General features: G+C 30.1%; 3 protein-coding genes across 3 annotated transcripts; all 3 read right to left on the minus strand.

Moving 5' to 3' along the window:
• Nucleotides 1-618: 618 nt before the first annotated feature.
• LOC107646148 (ion channel CASTOR) lies at nt 619-6750 on the minus strand. The gene is made up of 12 exons (XM_016350342.3): nt 6265-6750; nt 6096-6170; nt 5386-5994; nt 5011-5193; nt 4654-4713; nt 4376-4579; nt 3306-3554; nt 2998-3096; nt 2336-2530; nt 2037-2129; nt 1174-1437; nt 619-1006 (listed from the first exon to the last, which is right to left on the minus strand). Exons 1-12 carry the CDS (start codon nt 6595-6597, stop codon nt 788-790), a joined length of 2583 nt encoding a protein of 860 aa, XP_016205828.1. The 5' UTR covers nt 6598-6750; the 3' UTR covers nt 619-787.
• Nucleotides 6751-9014: 2264 nt separating this feature from the next.
• Nucleotides 9015-10925, minus strand: LOC107646150 (11S globulin subunit beta). The gene is made up of 4 exons (XM_016350343.3): nt 10494-10925; nt 10148-10374; nt 9661-10044; nt 9015-9580 (listed from the first exon to the last, which is right to left on the minus strand). The coding sequence occupies exons 1-4, from the start codon at nt 10771-10773 to the stop codon at nt 9191-9193; spliced, it is 1281 nt and encodes a 426-aa protein (XP_016205829.1). The 5' UTR covers nt 10774-10925; the 3' UTR covers nt 9015-9190.
• A 7334-nt stretch (nt 10926-18259) lies between these two features.
• On the minus strand, nt 18260-25100 carry LOC107646151 (linoleate 13S-lipoxygenase 3-1, chloroplastic-like). The gene is made up of 7 exons (XM_016350344.3): nt 24574-25100; nt 24151-24434; nt 22800-23040; nt 21524-21865; nt 20471-20664; nt 20103-20386; nt 18260-19645 (listed from the first exon to the last, which is right to left on the minus strand). The coding sequence occupies exons 1-7, from the start codon at nt 24974-24976 to the stop codon at nt 18616-18618; spliced, it is 2778 nt and encodes a 925-aa protein (XP_016205830.1). The 5' UTR covers nt 24977-25100; the 3' UTR covers nt 18260-18615.
• Between the last annotated feature and the right edge of the window lie 867 nt (nt 25101-25967).

Genomic DNA, 25967 nt, shown 5'->3' on the forward strand with positions numbered 1-25967 from the left:
TTTAATTATATATATTCTTTTTAATAGATTCCAGCATTGAAGAACAATTTTTCACCCATACCACGTTTTTATCTCAATAATCTTAAGTATGCCTATAAACTTAGTAAATAATTTAAAATATTTTGGTTACATATTTGAAGATAAGTTGGGTAAAAATATGGAAGATGTTTGCCTTCCTAATTCTCATGATGAGTGTAGGATAACAAAATCCATAGTTACAAATTTTCACACTGTTCTTTTAAATAATACGTATACTGTTTATTTTTTTTCCGTTTTACTTCACACAAGAACTCCATAAATAGTAAAACAATCATCTTTATGAAGATTGTATAAAAAGTATGCTACTGGATAACTAAACTTTTGCATTGGTTCAAGCAATCCATTGCAATGCGAAACTACTAATAAAAACTAAAAAGGATACCTTACCTTCATATTACCAAAATATACGGCTTCCAAACAATTTCAGAAAGCCACAATGTTCTCCTAGAAGTAATACCAAGACGACTACTTAAAACACATTAGATGAAGTATCTGAAATAAAAATAAATGAATAAATAAAGACATTACAAGAGAATTTAGTCGGGCATATGAAAATGCACCAAAAAGCACCAACTATTCGGGCAAACAAGTGTTTTCCACAAGACTTCAGAACTGGTATAGTATATATCAGCATTTTTCAAATAAGCGATTCTTTTCATTTTCCAGAGCATTCAAGAGCACTTTAGAATTCCAAGATCAACAGTGTGGATAACATACACGTTTGCCTTGCCCACAAATGACAAATAACTCATTCCTTTTCAGTAATGACCACAAAGACATCCTTCAATGACCACTTTCGTCTTTCAGTTTTCGCTGGGGGGTTAATAACAGCCCTTTCTGCATTCACTGAACGGTACCCTATCACTATCTCTCTTCTCTGCCGAGCTCGTAACATTATTTCATAAAAACTTAATTCCTCACCATCACGGAGGTAGAGATCTGCTTGCCTTATGTGCATCTCATTTCCCTGATAAAGATCCAGAAAAGAAATGATTAAACTATCAAAGACTGAAGTAATTTAAAAACAAAAAATTATAATATCGCATTTACAATTAATTAATTAAAAAAACTTGCTCTTTTTGCTCCTCTAATATCAAATAACTAGTTTATCAGTTCTTGCTATAAGAACAGTACCTCCTCTGCAAAGAGCTCTTCCAATACATCATTTATTTGCCGATCTTCTGCAACCATGGCTAAAGCCATGCTGACAAGTTCATTTGATAAAACGTAATCACTAATCTTTGACATAGATAACAAATTTTTTGTCCTAGGATCCAAAATTTCGCTTATTATAACTGTTTTATCCGAAGCCTGCTTCATTTCCCCAATCCATGAGCCTTTTGAGAAGCTTCCTCCATGAGCTTGACTGGCCATAGCTTCATAAGGAAGACGTCTAGCCTGAACTCAAAACATACATACTTTTTAGATACAAAACATTAAAGAAAAGATAACTAAATATTCTAGTATTAGTCTAAGACAGAGGAGTTCCCCAGAAAATTCTAGTATTACTTTTTAGCCTAAGACACTAGAGAATAGAAAAAACTTAACATTACCATCTACCATGAAATTTTACCTTGTAGATGAATCCTAAAGCCTCTGAATTTAGTAAGAAGAAAATTATAATTCTTTCAACCAATTAGACTTAGAATACAAACCAAAGAACTTGAGCAATAATGGTTGTAACACTTAAAAAAAGGAAGCCACACATGATGATCCAATTATAAATATACTGAACTAAAAGCAATTTAATGGGACAATGTGGACTACATGCTGCATCATGGGAGTTTGATATCTGACATCGTGGGCAGCATTGCCACAAGACAAAACCATATAGAACAAATAATGGAATTCTGCCAAAATATCCGATCATGTAATCCTACATATTAATATGTTTAGATGTTATTATTGCTTTAGCTTAACAGCTCTGTGCATTATGTCTACAGTTTAAGGACAAGAATGCTTGTTGAGTAGCAAAAAGCTCCATACTCTATACTCACTTGTATGTCGCGGATTAAAAGTAGCGTGGCAAGAGATCTGGAGTCAGCTTGAATTGCTGAATCTTCTACAGATTCATCAGCCAAAATTAATATCTACAAATGCCAGAAACTAAAATAAGTTGCCAACATAATTAAATAGCATTGGCATAATTATATAGACACAATTTAAAAACTAACACCATATATGATAGCATAACTTTAACCCTACTTGCACTAGCTACATGCTACTACCATAATTATCTCTACTGGATAACATGTAGTAATAATGCCTAAAAAGGAATTTCATAAATGTCACATACAGAATCAAATGATTCCAATGGAAGACTTTCTAAGTGACGACGTATCACAGCATTCCCCTCACGATTAACCAGAGATATATTTTCCAACCGATTTATGTCAAGGCTGCCCTCAGTTAGTTTCTTTTCCCTCTCTTTTTCAGGAACATCATTGAACATCCAGAGCTCTGAACCATGTGCTAGAGATGCATCCAAAACCTAGAAGGAACAGAGAGAATTTGGACAACCAAAATAAGAAAGTATAATAGCTCATAAAAAATAATACGTAGAGATGTTTATATTAAAATCTTAGATACAGACAAGCGGCACTTATTAATCTGGATCAAGTACTAGTGTAGTGAAACTGTACAAGCCTAGCTGAATAGATTATTAACATAAGACTACTAACATAATAAGAACATTAATTCAAACAAATAAAAACATGGTATGATTGATGACAAACATGGCACATCCTTTAATGTTGGAATCATGTAAATCAATGTCAGTTTTAAGGGCATTCAAGTATGCAGTTTCGCAAGAAACCTATTCAGCAAGATGATTGACCCATTTTAACACTAAATTCTCTGTCAGCAATCAACATGTAACAGTAATCTCACAAAAATAGTTCAATTCGTCACAACCAAGTGATGAGTTTGAAAAGGTTCCTAAACCAAAAATAGAATTACCATGATCATGTCCTCCATATCACGCCTCCAACCGCAAAAAAGTATTCTTTCAGGAGACTTTGGATAAACAAAGTCCTTCGGTAAGCTTCCCTTCCAAACCTGATATCAACAAGGAATGGAGTTAAGGAACCATATCATTTGGTGTTCTCATCCATCTGCAAAATATAATATTATTGACTTCTTGGGCTAGGACTATTCTTTGAGCAGTCTGTGAAATGCTCATTATTAGACCTTAACAAACAAAACAAAAAAATGAATTCCATTTTTTATATTATCAGTTCTGTCATGCTTAAGAGTTCACAAAGCACCATAGGCAAGGACGCTGGGGCATAAGTATCATCATCCTCTGCAATAACCAGAACTTCGTCCCCTTCTTGTAAAACATAGGAGTCATCTGGATTCAAAATAATTTTACCACCATATGTTGCAGCTTTGATCCCACAAGGAATTGCAGCAGGAAAGCTGATTAATACATCTTCAAATTGCATTCCATCCAACTGTGGCCATCTTTTGATGTAGAACTCACAATTTTCAAATCCAAGTATATCTTCCCATATCTGACAATGAAAGCCCACAAGTTTGCATTTCACTTACTAGCAGGTTAAACTTTATTATAGAGGAGATATCATAAAAGGGATAGAGTCATAATATCATCACAAACTGATCTGTAATGGAAACTAAGAGAACATACCATACGGAAGTCATAAAAACAACATCATCCTATAAAAAAAATCTCAATATAGCGAAGAAGCCTAAAATAATATAAATGATACATGATACATTGTAATTTGTAAATGTAAACTATCAACCACAATGTAGTTTGTTGAGTTTTTTTTTTTTTTTTTTTTTTTTTTTTTTTTTTTTTTTTTTTTTTGTGTATAATATGTTCATATTCATTCTCTCCCTATACTTAATTGTAACTTTTTGAAAGAAAAAAAAGGTACTTCTATGTTATTTACATCCAAAGAATTTAACAACTCTTACTTATTATAGAAAATACTTCTACTTCCGATTTTGAATTAGTATTTTTCATAAAAGGCAAAGCTCAACCAAATAGGCTCAATATGTTCATATTTATCGTATACGATAAGATGTGACTTGTAACAGTTTAAGCAAATTAGTATCTACCAATTAGTGGGTGATAATTGCAGTACGATATATTGTAGATCATTTATACAATTTTAAACATCATATAACACACATTCAATTTTCTCATAATAGTTTTTCCAATCAGGTCTATAAACTAATCATAGGCTTGCAAACAATTTTTTTTTTCTATTAAAAAGATTTTAACAAAAAAAGTAAGCAAAAAACAAACTAGATTAACCTTATGCATCATATAACTAAAATTTTATCATGAAAAGTAGTAGACTATGACCTGTGCAAGACCAGGCTGCCGGGCACATTGAATCATCAAGCGGCCAATGACATCATGAGCTACAACAGTTTCAACAAGATCACCCCCAACAAGTTTAACAAGGACCTCATTGTCCAGGTCACTCAATTCGACCACTATGTGCCCTCTTAATCGTTCTTTGACTCCAGTTAAGCTTAAGACTGTTCTCAAAGCACGTGCATCACTCTGCACCAGATTAAAAGCAAGTTAATGGTTGTCCCTTCTTATTAATACCTGTAGTGGATTTCACTCAATCTGACCTGATCAGCATTCCCATCTTCAGCAAGGACAATTATTGCACGCGCCTTTGAAACAGATACCTGTAGATCACATAGTGTGAGCTCAAGCGGGAAAAGAGACCTAAAAGAAACAATGAACTCATTTAATTATCTAAAACATGTAAAACTAAGACAAATAGCCATCTTAAAGAAAGGTATTCCCTTTCCTTAATAATTCCTTGGCCAGACCTCAACAGAAATTGGTGAGACATGGATCAACATGGATACTTGAGGTTGGTTTACACTCTTAATATGTTGGTAAATGTTAGAATTCATATATCAAACTAGACCAACAGGAAATAACAATTCCAAATGAAAATATAAAGAAGAATCATATACCTTTTTAAGATCAGCCAGAATCAGTGGGCTCCCAGTTCTGCATATGACGGATGTTCCTTTGAAATCAAACTCCATTTTTGCAATGTCAAGCTCCATTTCTTCTTTGTCTCGCTCAGCCATCACTACAACAGTTCCTCCACCCAGGCTCTCATTGGCTATGGCAAGTTGATTTAGTAATGAACCCTGCACACCCAATCATATTATTGTGGTTCAGATACATGAGAAATTAAAATATCCAAACGGAGATGCACAAAATCTTGATAAAAGTAAATAAATAAATAAACAGCTGACATATATATGTTTGAATTGTTTTGTTTTTAACGAATAATTCATTACTACAATGAAATCCGGTAGAAATTAACTCCAGAATCTTACCAATTTATCACTCCAGCCAAGAATCAAAGTATGATTTTGCTCAACTACCTCACTTTTTCCTTTCCTCAGTGAGTCGAACTTCTCAGAAATGGCATCAGAGACAAGTCCAAGCATCATTGCAAATATAAGCATCCCACCAAAACTAATTGAAACCGCAACTAACCTCGGACCAGATCCTTGGGAGCTAGCATGATTGCCAGAATCAGCAACATAGGTCCAAGATAGCCAAAGACAGTGAGCGAGATCCTCAGTAGTTACCCCAAAAAGGGCCAATCCTCCTAGTAAAATTAGCAGTAATGTTGCAACTAACAGCACAAGTGGCTTAGCATAAGGATGAACTGATAAAAATACATCAACTCGGTATGCTATTTGCTTGTTTAGTGAAACTTGTTCTGATATATTGTCAGAAAATCTTGATTTTGATACGTAGTCTATATACTTGAAAATAAAAATGGGGATGAATAGAAGTGTAAAAGAGAAAAAGAGAGATAGATTTCTTCTCAAGTTTTCACTTGAAAAATGATCGCCCAGTAATGTGGAACTCGTAATGTTCATGGAGTCCAACTCATGGAATGCACGTAACCTGAGGTTGAGGTTGAGAATCTCACCCTACGAAAGAAAAAAAAGTAAATGAAGATGATTAAGGATAAAAGTTTGATTAAGCAGAAAAGAATGAGCATATATGTAGCATTATAGAGAACAAGAATTGCCTGCAGCTTTTTGACTTGGCTCTGAAGATGCATATTTCTGAGTAGCAGCAACAATAAAGCAGCAATTGTCAACGTCTGCTCCCACACCACGCGATTGTTGAAGTTATAACAAACGAAACACATAGATAGATAGATGAATGGATAAAGAGAAGGTTGAGCAGCTACTTACCGCGAGTGCGAAGTGGCAACGAAATTGAGAAAGGAAAGAGAGGTTGTGTTTGGAAGCATTTTTGGCATCGGATATCTGTGGTAGCTCCTGAGTGGGAGCGAGAGTGGGGGCGGGAGTCGGATTCCGAGCGAATTTGACTCTCCGGCGATGACGGATGCCTGAGGCTGACGCTGCCGGGGGCCGATTAGAGATCGGATGAGAGGAGGAAGGCTTTGGGTTTGAGTAGAATCGACGGCCGTATTGCGAAGAAGAAGAGCGAAAGAACGACGGTGACGGGAAGAACCAATCTCTGCCGGACGTGGCGGCAGTCGAGGTCTCCGAATCAAGGGACATATTCGAAATTACAACCTGTCCATTAGTCCATCGTTGACATTATGTTGGTGATACACTGCTGCTTTGGCTGCTGCCCAGTGCCAACTGCCAAGCCTCCCATCACAAACAAGTCAAAAACTAATAAAACAAACAAGTACGTAAGCTCTCCACCAAAATTAACTAGTACGTATTAAAAAAAACAAATTAATTAGTATATGTATTTATAAAAAATATATAGTAGTTCAATTTTGGTGTGGATATAATATTTTAGTTTAAATTAATACCAATTAATTTTTTTTATTGAAACTGTTGGTTTTCTAAAATTTATTTTAATATAATATGTCAGCCGGCCTTTTGTTAATTATTAACGGAAATAAACAAGTTAGACGTGAGTATACACAAATATTTTTTTTTATTTTATTTTATTTGTTTTAACTTTTTTTTACAACAACTAAAATTAAAAATCACTATAAAATATTACGAGGATTAAAAAAAACTCATGTGACCTTTCTGAATATTAAAGTTTGTGTAAAGTAATTTAACTTATTTTATAGATAGGCCTTTTTGTAATTGCAGAGGAGAAGAACTTGATAGGTATACCCTTGACATGTCTTAACTATTGAACCACAACGACATAACCTATCAGGTACGGAATATTTTGTTGAGTTACGGTATATATATGATAGATATATTTTGAATATAATAGGGTAAAGTATATTTTTTGTCTCTGAAGTTTGACAAAAGTTTTAAAAATATTCCTAAGTTTTATTTTGTTTCAATTTTATCACAAAAGTTTTCGATTTGCATCAAATATATCCTTAACAGCTAATTTTTTAAAAAATTTAAGATTAATTCAACAATAATATTATAAGAACAATCCTCAACACAAGCAAATCAAGCATAATTTTCATGTATTATTGTTAGATTAGTCTTAAATTTTTTGAAAATTTAGTCGTTGAGGGTATATTTGATGCAAATCGAAAACTTTTGGGACAAAATTGAAACAAAATAAAATCTAGGGATATTTTTAAAACTTTTGCCAAACTTCAGTGATAAAAATAAAAAATATAATTTACCCAATATAATATTTATTTGATATCTATTAGACATATGTAATTTTTTATATTTAATTATATTCAATTATATTTTAATAAAAAATACTTTTTTAATATATTTGGATGCATTTTAAAATATATTTAAAGTATATTTAAAAATATACTTTTTTAGTTATTTTACTAGTTGGATCACCAATTCAATTTTCAAAACATTACTATTTATTCAAGTTGTATCATAATGTCATCGATCTTACCAATTTTATTGTTTGGATATGTGACTTTTTTTTTATATATACTACATTAGATTGGAATAGATATAGATTAGATTATTAACTTTAACTTGTTTAATTTTGTAGATATTATTACTATGTCTGATCACTTTTATGACATTATTGTGGAATTATTATTCAAATTGGTTCTTAAAATTATATTTATATTTTAATCTAATTTTTAAAATTTCAATTATTTTATTTGGTGTGCTGGTGAAAATGTTAGCGGCGTGCTAACGGCTGTTACGCAGGATTTACCTTAATTTTTTTTATATGAAGACTTTTAAATCCTAAAACTAATCTCATTTAAGTGTTTTAAAGGCTTTTTAAAAAAAAGTTAAAATAAAAACTTTCAATTATCATATTAGATAATAATTAGAGAATTCAGTGTGATAATAATCTGTCTATTTCATATTGGTTTTATTATGACAAAAGCAGAATTTAAGATTAACGTGAATCACAAATATTAAATTAAAAAACTAAATTGAGATACAAGTGTAACTTTAAAAATTAATCTAAATATTAACTTTATATTGTACATATAATTTTTACGAATTTATGATATTATTTTCTGGTAGAAAGAAAATCACTAAAAAAATCTCCTTTTTTCTCTTCTTTCTTTTCATCATATAGATTATTAAACTACTCTTTAAATTTATTCAAGAAAAAGTCTCATACCAACTCATAAATTTAAGCTAACAAAATATATAAATTCGACTATAATTTTAATTTATATATTTAATTTTATTTTTATAATTTTTTCAATCAAAAAATATATAACACAACATTCGTTATCTTTATATATTTTTTAGGTACTCGTTCAGTTTTATTATAAATCATATCCTTCTTGTTGTAATATAAATCTAATCCTATATTTATATACATGATATACATGACACACTCACTTGCATACCATATATAATCTAAATTTATTTCACCGGAAAAATTTATGAATTCATTTTAGAATAAGGTTAAGTAATCAATTTTTTAAACATTATTTTATTTATTTTAAATTTTAATCATTAAATCATAAATATTTAATTTTAAATTTTAATTTATAAATCTAAATCCTAAAATTAGTTAATGGTAACTACCTAAAAATTAGTTTTCTAGATTTTTGTTATATAAACCTTAATCACTTAACTTGTAAAGGTAGTGGTGCCCTTTTTCTTTTAGCATTTGATTGGCTCTTTCATTTAGTTCCAGCACTGGACTAGAAGAGAAGAGGAGTGATTTATTCCATACATAGATAGATAGAGACAGTGGCCCAGAATGTCTGCAACTTAATTATTATATTTGAGTCTGGGCAGGGTCAGGGCTAAAGAGAGTTAGCTCCCCTCTCTTCTTCAAGCTGATAGCTTCTTCTGCGGTCAAGCGAAAGGAGTTCATGAGCACAGGGAGAGGCATTGCCCGGATTAGTGAAAGCTTTCCAGCAAGAGGGCTTATCATTGGGTTATCACTCGTCTTTACCGCTATCCAACCAAACCCTTCATCGCTGCCTTCTGCAGCCTTCTTCGCCACCACAAACTGCTGCGGCACGATCAGTATCTGCCCCTCCCTCACCTCTCCCTCGTACACCTTTCTTCCATTTTCTCCCACCACCTCGATCCATCCCCTACCCTCTGTTCCGTAAATCACAGCGTGACAGTTCAAATTGTAGTGTGGCGCCATCACAGCATTCTGCATGCACATTCATCTCGTCAATAATTCATTGTTACTGTCAGAAATTAAAACTTATTTATTTTCAATAATGTATATACCTTGTAGAGAACACCTCGATCAACGCCAAGTTGGACATATTGAAGGACGGGAAGGTTAGGGGTGTTGAGAGCAGTCAAGAATCCAGCGCGTGGGTTGTATTTATCAGCATCTGTGGACTCAGCTAGCTGATGAACAAGTCTCAGAGTACACACTGTTTCGTCCAGGCCGTTACCATTACCACTCTCTTCCACCGCGGGGCTTAAAGTCTCCAGCTCATCTTCCACAATGATCATCGAACCTCTTGGATCGTCCACTCCTTGCACTTTTCCTGCTATCCCCATATCAATATCCAACGACTCCGCCACTGTCTTCAATTCCAATCCACTGAACATGTTGCCTTCCTCTCCCTTCTCTTCTTGCGGTTTCCCACCTAGAAAAAACTTCTGCAATAATTTTATCTATACTTAAGTATAATATACACACATTCGACAATAATAATAATAACAATATGAAATGGTAATAATGATTAACGAATTAGCTTATTACTCTGACTTTCAGGTCCAGCTGGTTATCTTCATTGGCAGAGTCTATGACTGAAAATATAACCATATCAGTTTCACCACTGTTATAAATCCATTGCGCAGAACCAGTTGGAACTACGATAACATCTCCCTCCCTCGTGGCATGGATTTTCTGATGCTGGTCTCCGTGCCGTGTTTGCTCTCGGAAAGTTTCAGGGCATCCTGGAACCACCGTTTCCAAAATTCCTGTTCCTGCATGCATGCAATGATGGAAACTAAGATAGATCAGATGATTAATTAATTAGAAAGAACAAATTGAAGCGTATGATACTATATATATGATTGTAATGGCTTAACATGCATATACGTGCCTTGAAGTACATATTGAAGTCTTGGAGCGTTGATGTAGTGAGGCAACAAGAGCCCTTTGGGTTTGATTGAGTAGCGAAGGGCTGAAACTCCAACACACTGAAACTGGTCATTCTTGGAGTCCCAGTACTCAGTAAAACCACCCTCAGACTCAACCCGTTTGGTGGGTTCGAGTGCGACTAGTTTGTCAAAGCTGCACTTGGTTGGGTAACGGTGAGCTAAAGACAGAGCCAACGAGCTCTGGAAAAGAACAAGAAAGGCAAGTCTTAGAGAATTGGCCATAATTGGAATTTGGAATTTGGAATGAAGAGGTTTGAAGCATCGGGGACCAGCTTATAGGTGCTGTATTTATGGAGGTATAATTCTACAATATTATTAGGAATTTGGTGGCCAAGCTGAGGAGGTGTTAGTTTGAATTTGTGCTGTATGTGTATGGTGTGGCTGCATGACTGCTTTGCCCTTTATTAGCAACCACGTATGTCTCCATCTGGAGAGGAAACTCACAGTTAATTTCATGTGAAGTTCTTAGATAATTTAACTGATTTGACTAAATTTTTATCTAACGATTCTCAGCTATAACTTCACACGTGAAGTCAATTGTACATAAATTTTCAACAATTGAAAATACCACCTCTGGATCAAATGAACAACATTTCTCTTTTTCATTTGTTTTTTTTATAATTTAATTTTGATATACATTAAATATAAAATTTTACACATATATTTAATTATATAATATTACTAACAAAATAATTATTTAATTTAATCACATAAATATAATTGAATAAATATATAAAATATTTTAAATTATTAATATATCTAAATTAAACCTTAAAAAAACAGTTAAAAACAATATATATCTATAACATTCATAAAATGGTTAGAATATATATATTAACTATCTTCAACAATTTTTTAATAATATAAATATTTAATTTAATAATGTATAAATTAATCAACACTAATATTAATAACAGAAGAGTATCAAATTAACTAATGATGATAATAATTATCTGATAATATTTACGATATGAATTTGTATTAAAAAACAAATATTTTAAAGTGACAAATAAAGTAAAATAAAAACAGTATAGTTTCTTTTTTTATATCAAAAAATAAATCAGAGTAAGAGTCAATTTAGATTGATTTTAAAAAAAAATATTTCTATTTTTCAAATAAAATATTATTAACTTTTAGAAAAATATAAATAATTAATTTTTAACAAAAATACTGACATATATTTAAATATGTTTAACATTTAATAAAAATATTTTATTTTTGAAAAAAATAAAATTTTTTCACTTGAACCGAAGCCAAAACAATCACACTAATAGACTTTTACGTTTATATTTTACTATATTCCCTATATTCCCTATTTCTTTTTTGTTTGCATGCAATTAATTTCTCTGCTTTGAAATTTGTTACACACTTTCATTTGATAGTAGATGACTAGACCATGCTTTGTAATTTTCTTGTTGGCCCGAGGTTTCCAAATGTTTGTGTTTAGAATATTCTAGTGTTTTAGCGTGAACAAGTTATTGCTTAAACTATAACAAGTGTTCCTGACAATAATAACAAGTGTCCAAAGAAACTAGTTGAGCTATTTATAAGGTGTTTAATTGGAGAAAATTTTAAAGCAAAAATTATTACAAAGTAAAGTTTTTAATATGAATTTTGCTATCTTGTGTTTTACGACACATGTTAAAATTATAATTTAAAAAAAATTATTAAAAATATAAAAAATTAATTGATTGATTTGAGTATTTTTACTTTTATATTCAATAAAAATAAAAATATGATTAATTAAATATTTTAAAAATATTTTTTAATAAAAATATTTTCAAAAAATAGAATAAAATTATTATCTATACTCAAATTATTGCCTATAAATTGCACCTAAATTTTCACCCAAATTAATACTTTAGTGAACGACTTCTTTATGAAATTCAATTTGTCGTTGTAAATTGTGCATAAAAATAAGGTACAGTCGACTTCACGTGAAGTTGATACCTGAGAGCTGTTAGATGAAAATTTAGTCAAATCAGTTAAATCATTTAACGACTGTCAGGTATTAAATTCACGTAAAGTCGACTTCACCTAAATTTTTACCTAAAAATAATTGGTTGTGAGCCTTTTTCCCCTTTTCTTAATAATCCTTGTTAATTAACCATCAATTTAATTTTTTTTGAAACAAAGAAGCTCGACACTGTAAAGTAGAGCAAATAAGCCAAACAACAAGTACTACATGGAAATGCATAACATTCCTGTCAATGCCGGTATTGTCATCAACAACCAAAAAGAACACTACTTCCTTATTATTGAAGATCCTAGCGTTACATTCCACCCAAATGTTCCAAATCACTGCAAAGAACCCAGTCAGCTACCTCTTCTACTCTTGTTTTTGCTTATGCCAACCAGTCTAACTCTCAAACAGTTTTCTTGTGGTATCAGGTTTTCTTATGGTATCAGGAATAGCCCAAACTTCATCAAAGGACCGCAACCAACCGCACCACACCTGCGATGTTAGTTCACAGAGAAGAAATAAATGCTTGACCGATTCTACCTCCTTGTTACAAAGTACACAGATGTTATCAGTTGGCAGAATAATGCCTAGCCTACTTAACCTCTCATTGGAATTAACTCTACCCACAAACACAAACCATCCAAAAAACTCAATTCTCGGAGGTACCACTCCAAAATAATTAAATTAGATATTTTATGCCGTAAAAAGCTAAATTAACATAAAATTCTTTAAAATAATGATTTAATATATTTCAAGTGATTTTTTAGTGTTTGAGTGGGGAAAAAAATTTTAGAAACGATTGATGAAAAGAGGTATGAACAGGAAGTTGAAGAAAGTCTATGCTTATAAAATAGAGATAACTGAGGGAGAAAAAAAAATTCATAATCAGTGGTGTAATATGATACCAATAATTTAAGGATAATTATAATGTACAGATGCAAGTGTATAAAGATTTACAGATATTCCCATTAGAAGAAGATAATAACAACACGTGTCCATGAGCCATGATAGTGGGAGCAGCGTAGAATTGTGCAGAGAAAGCTAACCCACTACAGAGCCGAGCTTCCTACGCTGGAATGGTGGATGGCTCTGTTTGGTTTTAATTTGTTTTTTTGGACAATATCCAAATAGATAGTTGGATCATTGCATGCCTTTGCCTTTGCAATGAATGGGCCCGAGAACAAAAAAGTAATCAACTAATAATAATAATAATAATAATAATAATAATAATAATAATAATAATAATATGATAATTATATGATAATGGCACCGGTTATTAATAACCAATTTATATTTCTCTAAATAAATTTATTTTAAAAAAATATTTTTATTATAATTATATTACAATATTACAATTAATATTTAATGAATAATACACAATTATACTAATTTAAAAAAATATCTTTATTATTTATCTATTCTATTATATAAAAATAAGATTTTTGCACTTAATAACAGAACTAATGCGACATGCTCTTAAGGTGTTTCCTGATTTATTTCATTTGATTCGTTAAAGCAAATCAATTATAATTAATTAATTATATCAATTAATTAATTTGATTAGACATTCAAATTTTACCATTTATTATAATTAATTATATCAAATTAATTAATTTATTTAATTATATTAATTATTTGATTTGATTAGAGTAAATATCGAATTATTTAATAAATAATAAATATGATAACGAAACATATAAACCATGAGCCTTGAACTCCAAACTTGGAAGACCCAAAGAACGAAAATCGTAACCCTAATCTACAAAACACAATTTGTATACCCTTGAGAGACGAAACGATATAGACAAATTTCTAAAAGTCAAATCCTGAACCGTAAAAAGTCAATTGATTTGGTTATTCCTTTTTGGAACAGTACACAGCAAGATTAATTCTAGAACCTGAACCCCGCAAGCCGAACCCAGAAATTCGCAACCGTGAAAACGGTGAACCATGGTCTGGGAGCCAGAGAACCAAATTTCGTAAAAATTATACTCGGAATCATAAATCGCAGTTGATGTATTTATCTCTTTTAGTAAAAGGACATCGTAATAATGTACGTTGAATCGTGAACCCTAAACCTTGAACCATGGAGGATGAGATGTGAATGTTGAATCCGAATCTGTAAATTGAAATTTGTATTCCGAAGTCAGTCAACCATAAACCATAATCTGATAAACCGATCAGTAGAATGAGTTGAATCATAGTTGTAAGAATCGAACCGATAAAATTACTAGTTCACTATTTATTTGGTTTAACTGATTAATTATTAGTTAAACCGATAAAATCGGTATTGCATAGATAAAAAATATAAAATAGTCAAAAGTGTGAAACTAAAATTTAAAATAGATGTGTTCACTAATACTTGTGCCAATTGAATCAACTTACACTAAGTTATTTTCAACAAGTTATAGTGGTGAACCCATAACCACCGTTGGAGTAGTTCCGCCTTTTAAGGAGGATAACCGTCCCTTTATCTTAGGGAAGTTGAGGTTTGACTCTTGGAAGTGGGTTGAGAGATTTTAGGGGCAATTACTTATTCAAATAAGTGTTATCTGCTAGCTAACCCTCGTTCCCGACTTCCTTATAGTGGAGCCTGTGTCGAACCCGACCTCTTGTTATTATTTTTAACGACCAATATGGATTGATGACCAAATGTTTAATTCAATCAACTAAGTCAAACTGAATTTACCAATTCGACTAACAAAATCAAACTGAATTTAATAATTATGCTAAAAATAATTTTTACTAATTCTTTTTATCTAAGAACTTAATTTCATTAAACAAAAAAATGAGGGTCATCTTGGTTTTTTGAAAATGTAATTTTTTTTTGCTTTTTGATAAACAGAAAAAAGCTATTGCACATTAGGGGGTAAGCTTTAACTTATATTGTTTAAGATTTAAGAGTATAAGATTTGGGTTTAAGTTTAGAGTTATTATTATTATTATTTTTGTGAAGGTTGGTGGTTATATAGCTCGTTTGTCGATAAGTTTCTGCAAGCTTTTTCATCGAGATGAATTATATGTCGGTATTAAAAAAATAAGGGAGTGAATATCTGTAAAAAACACTCCAATGCTCAAGTCAATAAGTGAATAATAGGTTTTTCAATAAAAATAAACTTTTAAAAATATTTTTGTGTTTTGCGAATATATCTGATCTGACCCAATCCGCAAATGTACGGATCAGAGCGAATCCAAACTTAAAAACTGTGGATATTGGATCCAATGATTTTAGTGCAGATCGGATCGAAATTTTGGCTATATCCAATCTGATCCAATATGCGTTCATCCCGTTGAATCTCCGAGTAATTTTGCCATTAATGGAAAGTAATAACGCATTTGAGCATTTTAAAAAAATGTTTGTAATTTTGCCATTCGAAAGCATGTATGATAAAAAAGACAAGAATATAATTAAAAAAATAAAATGTTAGTAATTACTTAAAATAAATAAAAAAATAAGTTATAGTGTATTATTATGTTTAAATTATTAATAATTAGAAGAATAGAAGCTCAGTAATTATTTTAAATAGACATTAAATTCAGTTTTATGGTACTAATTTATTTGAATTATTAATAAAATTTTATAATTTTCAAATTTATATCTATTCAATTTATGTATTTTATTTTATTTTACTTTAACAAAAAATTAAAACGTGCCTTTTTAATTAATTTTTTAGAAAGTATAGTAAAATGAGTTATATCAATTATAAATAATTATCTATAATTAAACTAATTAATTGTGTTAATTTGTAAGATGAATAACATATAATAAATGGTGCAAAATTAATTAAATAAATTAATAATTAATAAATAGAAAAATAAAAAAGATTTTTTTTATTGTCTTTTGATAACTACACATTTTTATTCGTTCACTTTTTCTTTATCTCTTCCTTTCACATTTATTTCTTTTAATTTAATATTGAACCAAATCAAGTATACTAATTATTTGTATTAACTAATTAAGTATTTTTTATGGGCTCTGCTAACTGTGCCCTTAGAGCATAGGCTAAAAACATTATAAAAAGAAATATTTTATAAAAATTATTGAAAAATAAATATTTTTTAAAATATGTCCTTAAGAGACAAGTTAGCTAAATTATTTTTTAATTTAACGTGTTTGATTCATTCAACTGTATTAATTATAACTAATTAATTATATTTAATTTAATTTTATTAGAATAAATAATATTCCATCATTTAATATTTTATTTGATTCATTAAATTACATCCATCATAACTAATCAAATATTTAATTTAATTAGAATAGATATTAAATTATTTAAAATTTTGTTTGATTCATTAAACCACATAAATATTAAATAATTTAATAAATAATATATAAGACAATGAATAATATTAATTAAGTTAATTACATAATAAAAAATTATGAATAATATTTTAAATAATAATAAAAAATAAGATCACTATTTTCATATACTACAAAGTTTATAAAAAAATTTAGACAATAAATCAATTCTCAATAAATTATACATTAGCTCTTGTTAAAAAAATTAAATGATATATTAGATATTATTATTTGTGTACTAATATATATATATTATATCATCGATTATTAAATTATAATTAATTTCTAACTCAATTTTTGGTAATTAAAATTTAAATTATTAAAATTATTAAATACTGAATATTTTGCAGCTAACTAATTTTGTTTTTGTTATTAAAATTTTAAAAAAGGTAAGTTGTTAATCAATTCTAAATTTAAATTTAAATTTAAATCCCTGTAAGAAAATATTTTGAATTTTTTTCACTAACTAAAATTAATTTTAAAATAAAAAATTATTTTGTACATTATATTATAAAATAGTATAGTCATTTATTTTTTTTAATAGCAATTATTATCAAATAAAATGATTTAAAAATGGAGAAAAACATATATTCCAATTTAGGAATAATAATTCATTTTTCAATAGAATAAATTATATATTGAATATCAAAAGTTATTATAGTTTCTTTTTACACAAATTAATATATTCAACTACAGTGTTTTGGTAATATTGCCAAAAAATATTAATCAATCTAATAGTTTTTGTAATGACATAAGTTTATAAGTTTAGAAGCTTGAAAATCATGTAATAAAATATAAAATTTTAATCCGTAATAACGTTGATCATATTGTTTGACTTCCTCAATAAATATGATACCAATAAATAAAATTGTCACAGTTAAATTTTAACAAAGGCAAATCTCCATAAGTATTGCTATCATCAATTAGAATTGTTCTACTTTCAAGACAAATACTATTTTTTTTTACTGTATTTTCCAACTCGGCAGATCGAGAACTAATTATCCACGGATTGAAACTCCATTTATTAAGGGTCTGCCACTAGCCAATGAGTTGTTACATACACAAGACGGGATTCGAAATTCTAATACTTAATTAGGTAGACGAGTGAGATGATCACTCAATCAATCCAAATCAGTTAAAATAAATACTAATTATTTTTAATATTAAAAATAATTAAACTTTGATTTTAATTATAATTTTATAAAATGTTTATAATAATACTTATTATATATATTTTTATTTAATCTCTTTTAATAAAAAAAATTATATATTTTTATTAATTATTTCGTATAATGTACGGAAATATACACTAGTGTATTTAAAAAAACGTGTAGTCTTTGTTAAAAATATTTTTTTATAAACCTCCATTAGAAATTTATATTACTATAAAATTGTTATTAGGCAAAAAAAATCTTAAACAAAACTCTTAAAACTCTCAAATAAAAAATAAATAAGGTTGTCAATTGTCAAATTTTTATATATGATCACTTAGCTCAAATGTGCTTTTAGCCAAGCCACCAGTTTTTCTACAGCCATGGTCACATGCTGATTACTACAAGAGACAATAAAGACACGTGTCCATAGATAAAAATTTCAGAAAAAATCTCTGTACCTTACATCTTTACAGTAGTGTGACCCATAATTTAATACAAGTTTATTTGAATTATTGCCTTACTAAATAAAAAATGATATATACCGCTAAATATATACAAAATATGGAGCGTAGAATGAGATGGTGAGAAATAACATGCATGATGACTAATAATTTGTTGAATTAATTAATGTTATGATTTATGATTTAAGTGGAGACACTATTAGGAACTCCTCTACATGTAACGCCAGGTTGGGAGGTAGGTGCAAGCAACTCATAAGGCAAGACACCAGCCCCGCAGCGGTTCCTAAGTGTTGGATCACAGTTCCTTCTATCAATCTCCTTCTCTATGTCTCTGATCTCTGCCGAGAACGCGTAGAATGCCTCCACGATCTCCGCATCGCCCGACCATATGGAGGGCTGCTGCCGCTCTCCCAGGTACTCCTCGTCAGGGGAGTGAGTGGAGAGTGTGTCCACCACAGCCATATACTTTGTGGCCTGCAGCAGGCTCGGTAGAGAGTTTAGGAAGTACTTTTGCGGGTTTGCTATGAGATTCTTATATTCAGCCTCGCCCTCTTCCGGGATTAGTTTTCGCATCAACGGGGGACGATTTGGCACATAACCACCGTAAGGGTATTGCCCGAAGTTAAGAGCTGCATGCTGTGCGGATGCTGTCCAGATGAGGGTGGTGAGGATGGAGACGAGATCCTCGTTGTTGTTCAGTGGGGGCCACCAGCTTTCATGGCTGAGATCAGCATGGCCCACGTTGATTGACTCTGAGTACCAAGCTTGTAGCTCTTTGTCATTGCAAACAAGCTGGCCATCGTGGCCATGGTAGTAATGGTTCACGTAAGTGCGGACCCAGTTTTCTATAGCAGACCAGATGAGAAGCCCGTCCGTTGCGTAAGGGTAGTCTTGTATTAATAGCTTTAGGCCATTTGGTTGGGTTGGGTCTGGTATTGCTATTCCTCTGCGGAGGAGATCGGCGGGGAGGCCCTCCGTGTCAAAGCGCCACAAGTTCTTGTAAGCAGCACAACTGATCTCCATGCAGTAGCGTCCAGGAGTGAAGCAAGACTCGATGACTCCATCGGCATGGATAAGGGCCTGCCTAGCTATGCCATTGATCTCCAATGTGTATCTCATGTGTGGATCCAACAACTTGAAAATAGGATGCATTTCACTCAATTGCCTATGAGCAGCCAATATAAAAGGCTCCATGCACGCATGTGTGCGTAACCTATAAATACATAACATAATTAGCAATTTTTTTTTTCAAAATTGCTGCTAGGTGCATAAAAAAAATTAGTCCCTGAATCGGTTATTATTTATTTATAATAAATATGTATATAATTTAATTATTTTTAATTTATATTTTATATTTAATACATATTTTACATTAGTTGATGGTTAATTTTAATATATCAAAAAAATATCAAAATAAGAGAAATACTAGGTCATCAAAATTTATTATTTTTAGCTACTACTCGATTATTAATTTAATTTATTTAGTCTAATTCTTTTAATTTATTAATCAAATAACATATTTTATTCTATACTTTTAAATATTAATGATTAACTAATAATAAAAAATAATGAATTCTAATTCATATATAAAATAATTTGTCATTCAATTTTACTGATAATGGAAATTGAAGATGAATTTAACGGGGCTATGGCTCTAGCTAGTTAATTACCAATGGTTGACAAGTTGATGCGCGCCAGAATCATTGGCGCAAACATGAGCCTTGGCAAGCTGCCACATCCAGTTGGTAGTTGCATCTACAGGAGGGGTAACAACTCGTTTTGATCCAGGCAGGCTAAGTTCTATAGCTATAGGCTTCAAAGTCCCAAGGGGTGTCAGAAAAAATAGGGTACGCGTAGCGTAGCATTTTCTACCGTCAACGCTGTTGATCCCTTCCAGAAAAGGAAAGTAGATATCATGGTAATCTAGCATAAACAATTTATTTTCCTCTATTGCCTGCAAAATTCAAAAAAATAAATTTAGATCAATAATCGTGTGTGTGTGTGCGTATGGAAGAGCATGTAATCCCAAGGCAGGTACCTGATGTACTGTCATGCCATTAAGTTGGCCTAAAATGTGCTCTTCTTTAAGGGCAGACTCTTGGATATCGTATATTCTTGAGTCAAGCTTGCTTACGGGTGGGAAAACTTGAAGCCTCTCAATGTTAACAGGGTTGACTCCTGCTATTGCTTGGCGGGCAAATTCGTCGTCTCGTAGCCAGGCAAACTTGTCCACTATGCACGTTAAAGTATATATTGTTAATCATTGATTAATTATGAGAAAAAAATATAACATGATTAAATTACTACTAAATATTAAATTTCAAATTTTAATAATATAAAAATAAAATATTAACAAAAAATATTATCTTCTAATATTTCTCCATAATTTAATATAAAATTATCATATCTTTCTAGAAGTTGTCAGTAGCCTAGTCTCATAATACTTAAATTCACATTTTTTCATCATTAAATTATTAGAACGAATGTCCATAGATGGATAATTCTTCTTTTTTATATATATATATATATATGAAAGAAGAAGAAGAGTAATGTTCAAATTTTTTTATAAATCAAATTCAACTAAGTTAAATAATAAGATTTAAAATAATACTAATCATAACTGATTTTTGTTACGTTAAACCAATTTGGTTGGACTTAGTTAACAAAAAAATTTTGAATGTAATTTTTGTTATGTTAAATTAACTTGGTTGAATTTAGTTAATAAAAAAAATTTAAATGTGTAATATTATTTTAATAATAATAATAATATATCATTTGTACATGTATATGTTTTGACTACTTTATATATCTAATAACTTATCATAAATATTATTATTATATTGAATTTGTTTATAGTTAAATATAAATAAAATTATAATAAAATAATTTATATTTATGTATATTTTAAAATTTTATATTAATAATAAGATAAGATTATATCATTGTTAATTTTAATTTATAAAAAGTATGTCAAATAATTTTAGGATAGATAATTTGAAAAATTAAAATGAAGTATTGAGATATCCAATTAAGATTCAAATCGAAAGGGAAATTAAAAGACAAAGAAATAAGGGATATTATATATACTTACGGGAAATAATCTTGGGGATGTCAAACTTAAGAAGTCCCTGGCTGGATTCTTGTATCTTAGTGACCAATTCTGGGAGTGGGATTTTGTTTAAGACAGAAGATTGGTCGTCTTTCAAGCGGGACTTAATGAGCAAGCCTTCACTGAAAAGGCCATCAACGTCTGAGAAATCGTTGAAATCATGGTTATTAACAGAAAGGCTAGCCTTAAGGCGAGGGATCAAGTTATGAAGCACTGCTTTGAGCCTCTTGATAAAGAATGTGTTCTGCTTAGACTCCTCGAATTGTTCGTCTCTTGGTACGTACATAGGATGTGGTTTCTCCACACGACTCTCTGCACGCATATCTGCACCATACAATCAATATATATAATCAATCCAACCAAAAAAGATTCACAACATATATACAAATATATATACATCTTAGATCTTACGCAGCTGAAACTCATCATAATTTTTTGAGTGAATACCTATCTGTCCCTGACAATTATCTCGAAAGGATAACGAGATCTCAAGAAAAAAAATATCCAATTTGGCACTTGATATTTTTTTTGGGATTGATTAGCCTCAATGCCAAAAAAAAATAATATTGTCAAAGGATCGGGTTAGATTTTTTTTATCAATGGTCTCGTTGTCTTTCGAGGTAATTGTCAGGCTATTTTGGATTTTTTTCTAATTTTTTTTATAATACTTTTTTAAAAGTTTAATTTAAATTAAATTAGGTTATCTATATATAATTTATTCAACATCTATCTATGCTAATTTAACACTACTTCTGTATCCGTCATTTTTGGATATTTTCATACATTAAATTTTAGAATTTTGCTACTTGCGCCTTAAAAACATAGCTTAAGCATATTATAAAAGAAAATATTTTATAAAAATTATTATAAAATGTAATAATTTAATTTTTTTTATATTTTCAATACATTAAAAATATTAAAAAAATTTTATTATTATATTTTAAAAATGTGTTCTTAGAGTACAAATTAGTTAAATCCTAAATTTTAATTGAACAATTTATATATGTGAAAAAAATTTAATAGCTAACTTTTTATGATTAATATTTAATTAATTTTAATATTTTCGTTTTTTTTAAAAATTACTTCTTCTCTCTTTCTCTTTCCTTTTTGATTGTTTACTTAAAAAGAATCGTGTTTAAAACTTTTGTTAGTTTGTTATCGATTGAAAAATTTGATTCTCTCGTTGGACCAATTTCTAATATTCTATGACGCAAAAATCTTAAACAATAAATAATACATTGAATGATTCTGCTATTACCGGTATCAGTTGGGGAGCGGCCAGTACGACAGCGTCTCGGGTATGGATGTTCTTGGGATCCACCGAGAGTTGGTCTGGAGAGGTCAGCTCCTCTATCTGGATTTCCTAAATCATTGTAGGTGTCAAAATCATATATTCTGTCGGATAATTTTCTAACTCCTGTGCCATCTCCTCTAAGGTTTTTTAGCTCCTTCTCCCTCATTACTCTAAGCCCAGTGGGTGTATCTCTAGGTAAGTATGGCTGTAAAATTAAAATCAATAACAGATTATATATATAATTTTCAGAAAAGAAAAAAAAGCAAAGAAAAAAAATGAGAATTTTCCTTTCTTTGATAAAATGCATTAGCAGTACATGATAATTGATTCAACAAATATTGAATATACAAAAATTTAGGGCATTCGAAACATAAAAATAATTAAATATGATTAGGTGTGCTAAACTTTTTTTTTCTAATTTTTAAATAAAATGTTTAAATTATTTTCTTAAAATTTTTAAAAGTGATATATATTTAAATCTTTTACTTATTAAAAATTAAGCAGATAAATAAAAAATAAATTATTAAAATTCTCAATTATTTTTTAAAATAATTCACATTTAAATATTTTCTCTTTGATATTAGAATAAACTATTTTTATCTATAAAAGTTCAGAACATAATTCTATACTCACAAAAGATAATTTTAATATGACAAATATTAAAATATTGATTTTATTTATAATAAATTTTTTTAATTTTTAAAATTTGATAGATAAAAATAATAATTTATTTATTTATTGGAAGTATAAAACTAATTTTGTTCATGAATTAATATATTTTTTTAGTGTTTAAGCTTTATAAATAAAAGTAATAATTTATCCTTGGCGTTAATTATATGAGAAGCCTCAAAGTCAAACATCCATCGACAGTGATACAATACTCATAAAAGCTACTATAGTGCTTTTGAAGTCAACATCGCCGTGGCTCATTTTTATTATTTTTAACTTTCTTTAGTTTTATACATAATTAATTTCATTTAGTTATTATATCTATATATATAGAAGTCAAACTCGTTATTGAATGTTGATAGTTTTCCTTAACTAATTATAAATTCTAGAATTATTTAATTTATATATACTCAATAGTCAATATCTATTTAATTGATTTAATTTAATACTCAATATTCATTGCTGGTTACCCAGGAACGAAATACCATTTCTCAAGGTAGATAGATATAAATAAGTTCGCTTGTTTAGAAAGGTTTGAATATTAAATAGAATTGGCGGCCAACAAGTTCAACTAGTTGGTATATATTGAAGAGTTTGACTTTGACATGAACATTTGAAGCTGGATCAAGAAAAAGGATAATCGTACCTTGTTAGAGAAGAAAACCCTCTTTCCAGGATGATCCTTGGTGGTGGGCCTTACCCATGAGTTGCAAGGGAAATGAAGTGGGCCAGAGGCGAACCCCTCGATGGTTATACTTTCCAAGAAGAACTCTCTCTGGTGTTTGTTGCTCACCGTAATCGCACCCGGATCCCCAAAATTGGAGTCCACAATGAATTCAGCAGTGTAAGTAACTCTCTCCGCTTTAACATTCGATTTCTTCGACCAGTCCTTCACCACTGCTTCCTTGCTCTTCTTTGGACCTTTCGTTCCTAAACAACACAACACAGCCCAGAAATTAATTAATTGTTTTCCTAATTAAAGTACTCTGAATTGGCAAGCATGGATGTTAATCATGATTATGAGAGAGGCAGAGAAAACGAACTATTAATTAATTAATCAAATAATTACTTGGATCAATGTCAGTGCTGATGAGCTCCAGGAAAATACATCTTCCTATCATGCTATCAGCGATGGCGTCAACATGCTTGACAACTGTCTCTTGAAAATCCTCTTTGATTTTGTTTCTCACCGTCACTACAGCTCTAACCTTGAACTGCACTGGTTTCTCTTTTTTTGCGTGCAAGGGGGCGGTGGCGGAGGTGGAGGCGGAAAGCGTATTAACCAAATCCTCGCTGACAACTGCTGCAGGAAACTTTGCAGCCTTCGTCAACCTCACAGATCTTGTGTTTTCCTTTCTCATTTCTATGAACTGAAACACTGGTTTTGATTTTGAATTTGTTGAGGAGGAGACAACCCATCGTGAGGACCGCTCTATCAATGAAGAACCCATAATTTCGTTTACAAGTGCCATCTTCTTCTGCGGAGGTAAGTGGAGGTGGAGTTGAGGAAAGCAATTTGTTTTGTTGGATAATATATATAGAGAGAAGCATCACCCATAATGTCATTGTCAGCACCCATGCCACGCGGTGTCTTTCAGAAAAATAATACTTACGAATGGTTGCTTTATGAATCATCCTGTGCTTTTTACCTTTGAATTCCTCTTCTTCTTCTTACTATTATTTTATTTTGATTGCAGACTTCAAAATAATTGGGCTCCCCGGTCAAACCGTGGTTTAAGCTAGTTAACGCCGTCTGTGGGCGGGAAACAAAGGGGAAAACGATTAGTCAATATATATATGGTGACTTGCTTAAACATGATTAATGAATATATATTTGAATTTAAAAAGTAGTTTAAATTTAGTCATTTATATCAATCCAATATTTATAATTGTATTCTCATGTTCTCAAATACAAATTCTATTCTTATAGAATATATTCCCTATTTGAAGCGCCATATCACCTTATTTTATAGTTTGTAATTTCCTAATTAATAAACTATTTTCTTTTGGTATTAAAGTCAATCTTACATTGTATTATTTTTATGATTGACTATATAATTTAATATAATATGATGATGATATGATTGTTTTTATAATAATAATAATAATAATAATAATAATAATAATAATAATAATAATAATAATAATAATAATAATAATAATAGGATTTATTAGTTAATGCGTGCTCTTTCATGTTAAGATTATTATTTTTAAATATTTATTTTAATAAATATCTAACAATATATTAAAAATAGACACAAAATCTTAAAAATATAACTTCTATATTTTTATAAACAAAATTTTAATATATATTTTTAGAACAAATATTAATTGAATGCATAATAATACAAGGTGTGGTTATTAATAAGCAAAAGAAAAAATTTTCATTCAAAAGTCAATCTTATAATATAATAATAAACCATGCTGACTTGAAAGCTAATTGACGTTGAAGGAAGAAAGAGG

Source organism: Arachis ipaensis, chromosome B6, assembly GCF_059453495.1.
Source record: "Arachis ipaensis isolate K30076 ecotype BB chromosome B6, ASM5945349v1, whole genome shotgun sequence".
NCBI classification, from domain to species: Eukaryota; Viridiplantae; Streptophyta; class Magnoliopsida; order Fabales; family Fabaceae; genus Arachis; species Arachis ipaensis.

Coding starts and splice junctions, on each gene's coding strand:
- LOC107646148 (XM_016350342.3), bottom strand. CDS start 6,597: ATGTCCCTTGATTCGGAGACCTCGACTGCCGCCACGTCCGGCAGAGAT. Junction 2,130..2,335: donor CATTGGAATCATTTGATTCT/GTATGTGACATT, acceptor TGGCATTTGTAG/ATATTAATTTTGGCTGATGA. Junction 1,007..1,173: donor AAGAGCTCTTTGCAGAGGAG/GTACTGTTCTTA, acceptor GATCTTTATCAG/GGAAATGAGATGCACATAAG.
- LOC107646150 (XM_016350343.3), bottom strand. CDS start 10,773: ATGGCCAATTCTCTAAGACTTGCCTTTCTTGTTCTTTTCCAGAGCTCG. Junction 10,375..10,493: donor ACTTCAATATGTACTTCAAG/GCACGTATATGC, acceptor GCATGCATGCAG/GAACAGGAATTTTGGAAACG. Junction 10,045..10,147: donor AGCTGGACCTGAAAGTCAGA/GTAATAAGCTAA, acceptor AAATTATTGCAG/AAGTTTTTTCTAGGTGGGAA.
- LOC107646151 (XM_016350344.3), bottom strand. CDS start 24,976: ATGGCACTTGTAAACGAAATTATGGGTTCTTCATTGATAGAGCGGTCC. Junction 23,041..24,150: donor GGGTTTTCTTCTCTAACAAG/GTACGATTATCC, acceptor TTAATTTTACAG/CCATACTTACCTAGAGATAC. Junction 20,665..21,523: donor CATCCCCAAGATTATTTCCC/GTAAGTATATAT, acceptor TAACGTGCATAG/TGGACAAGTTTGCCTGGCTA.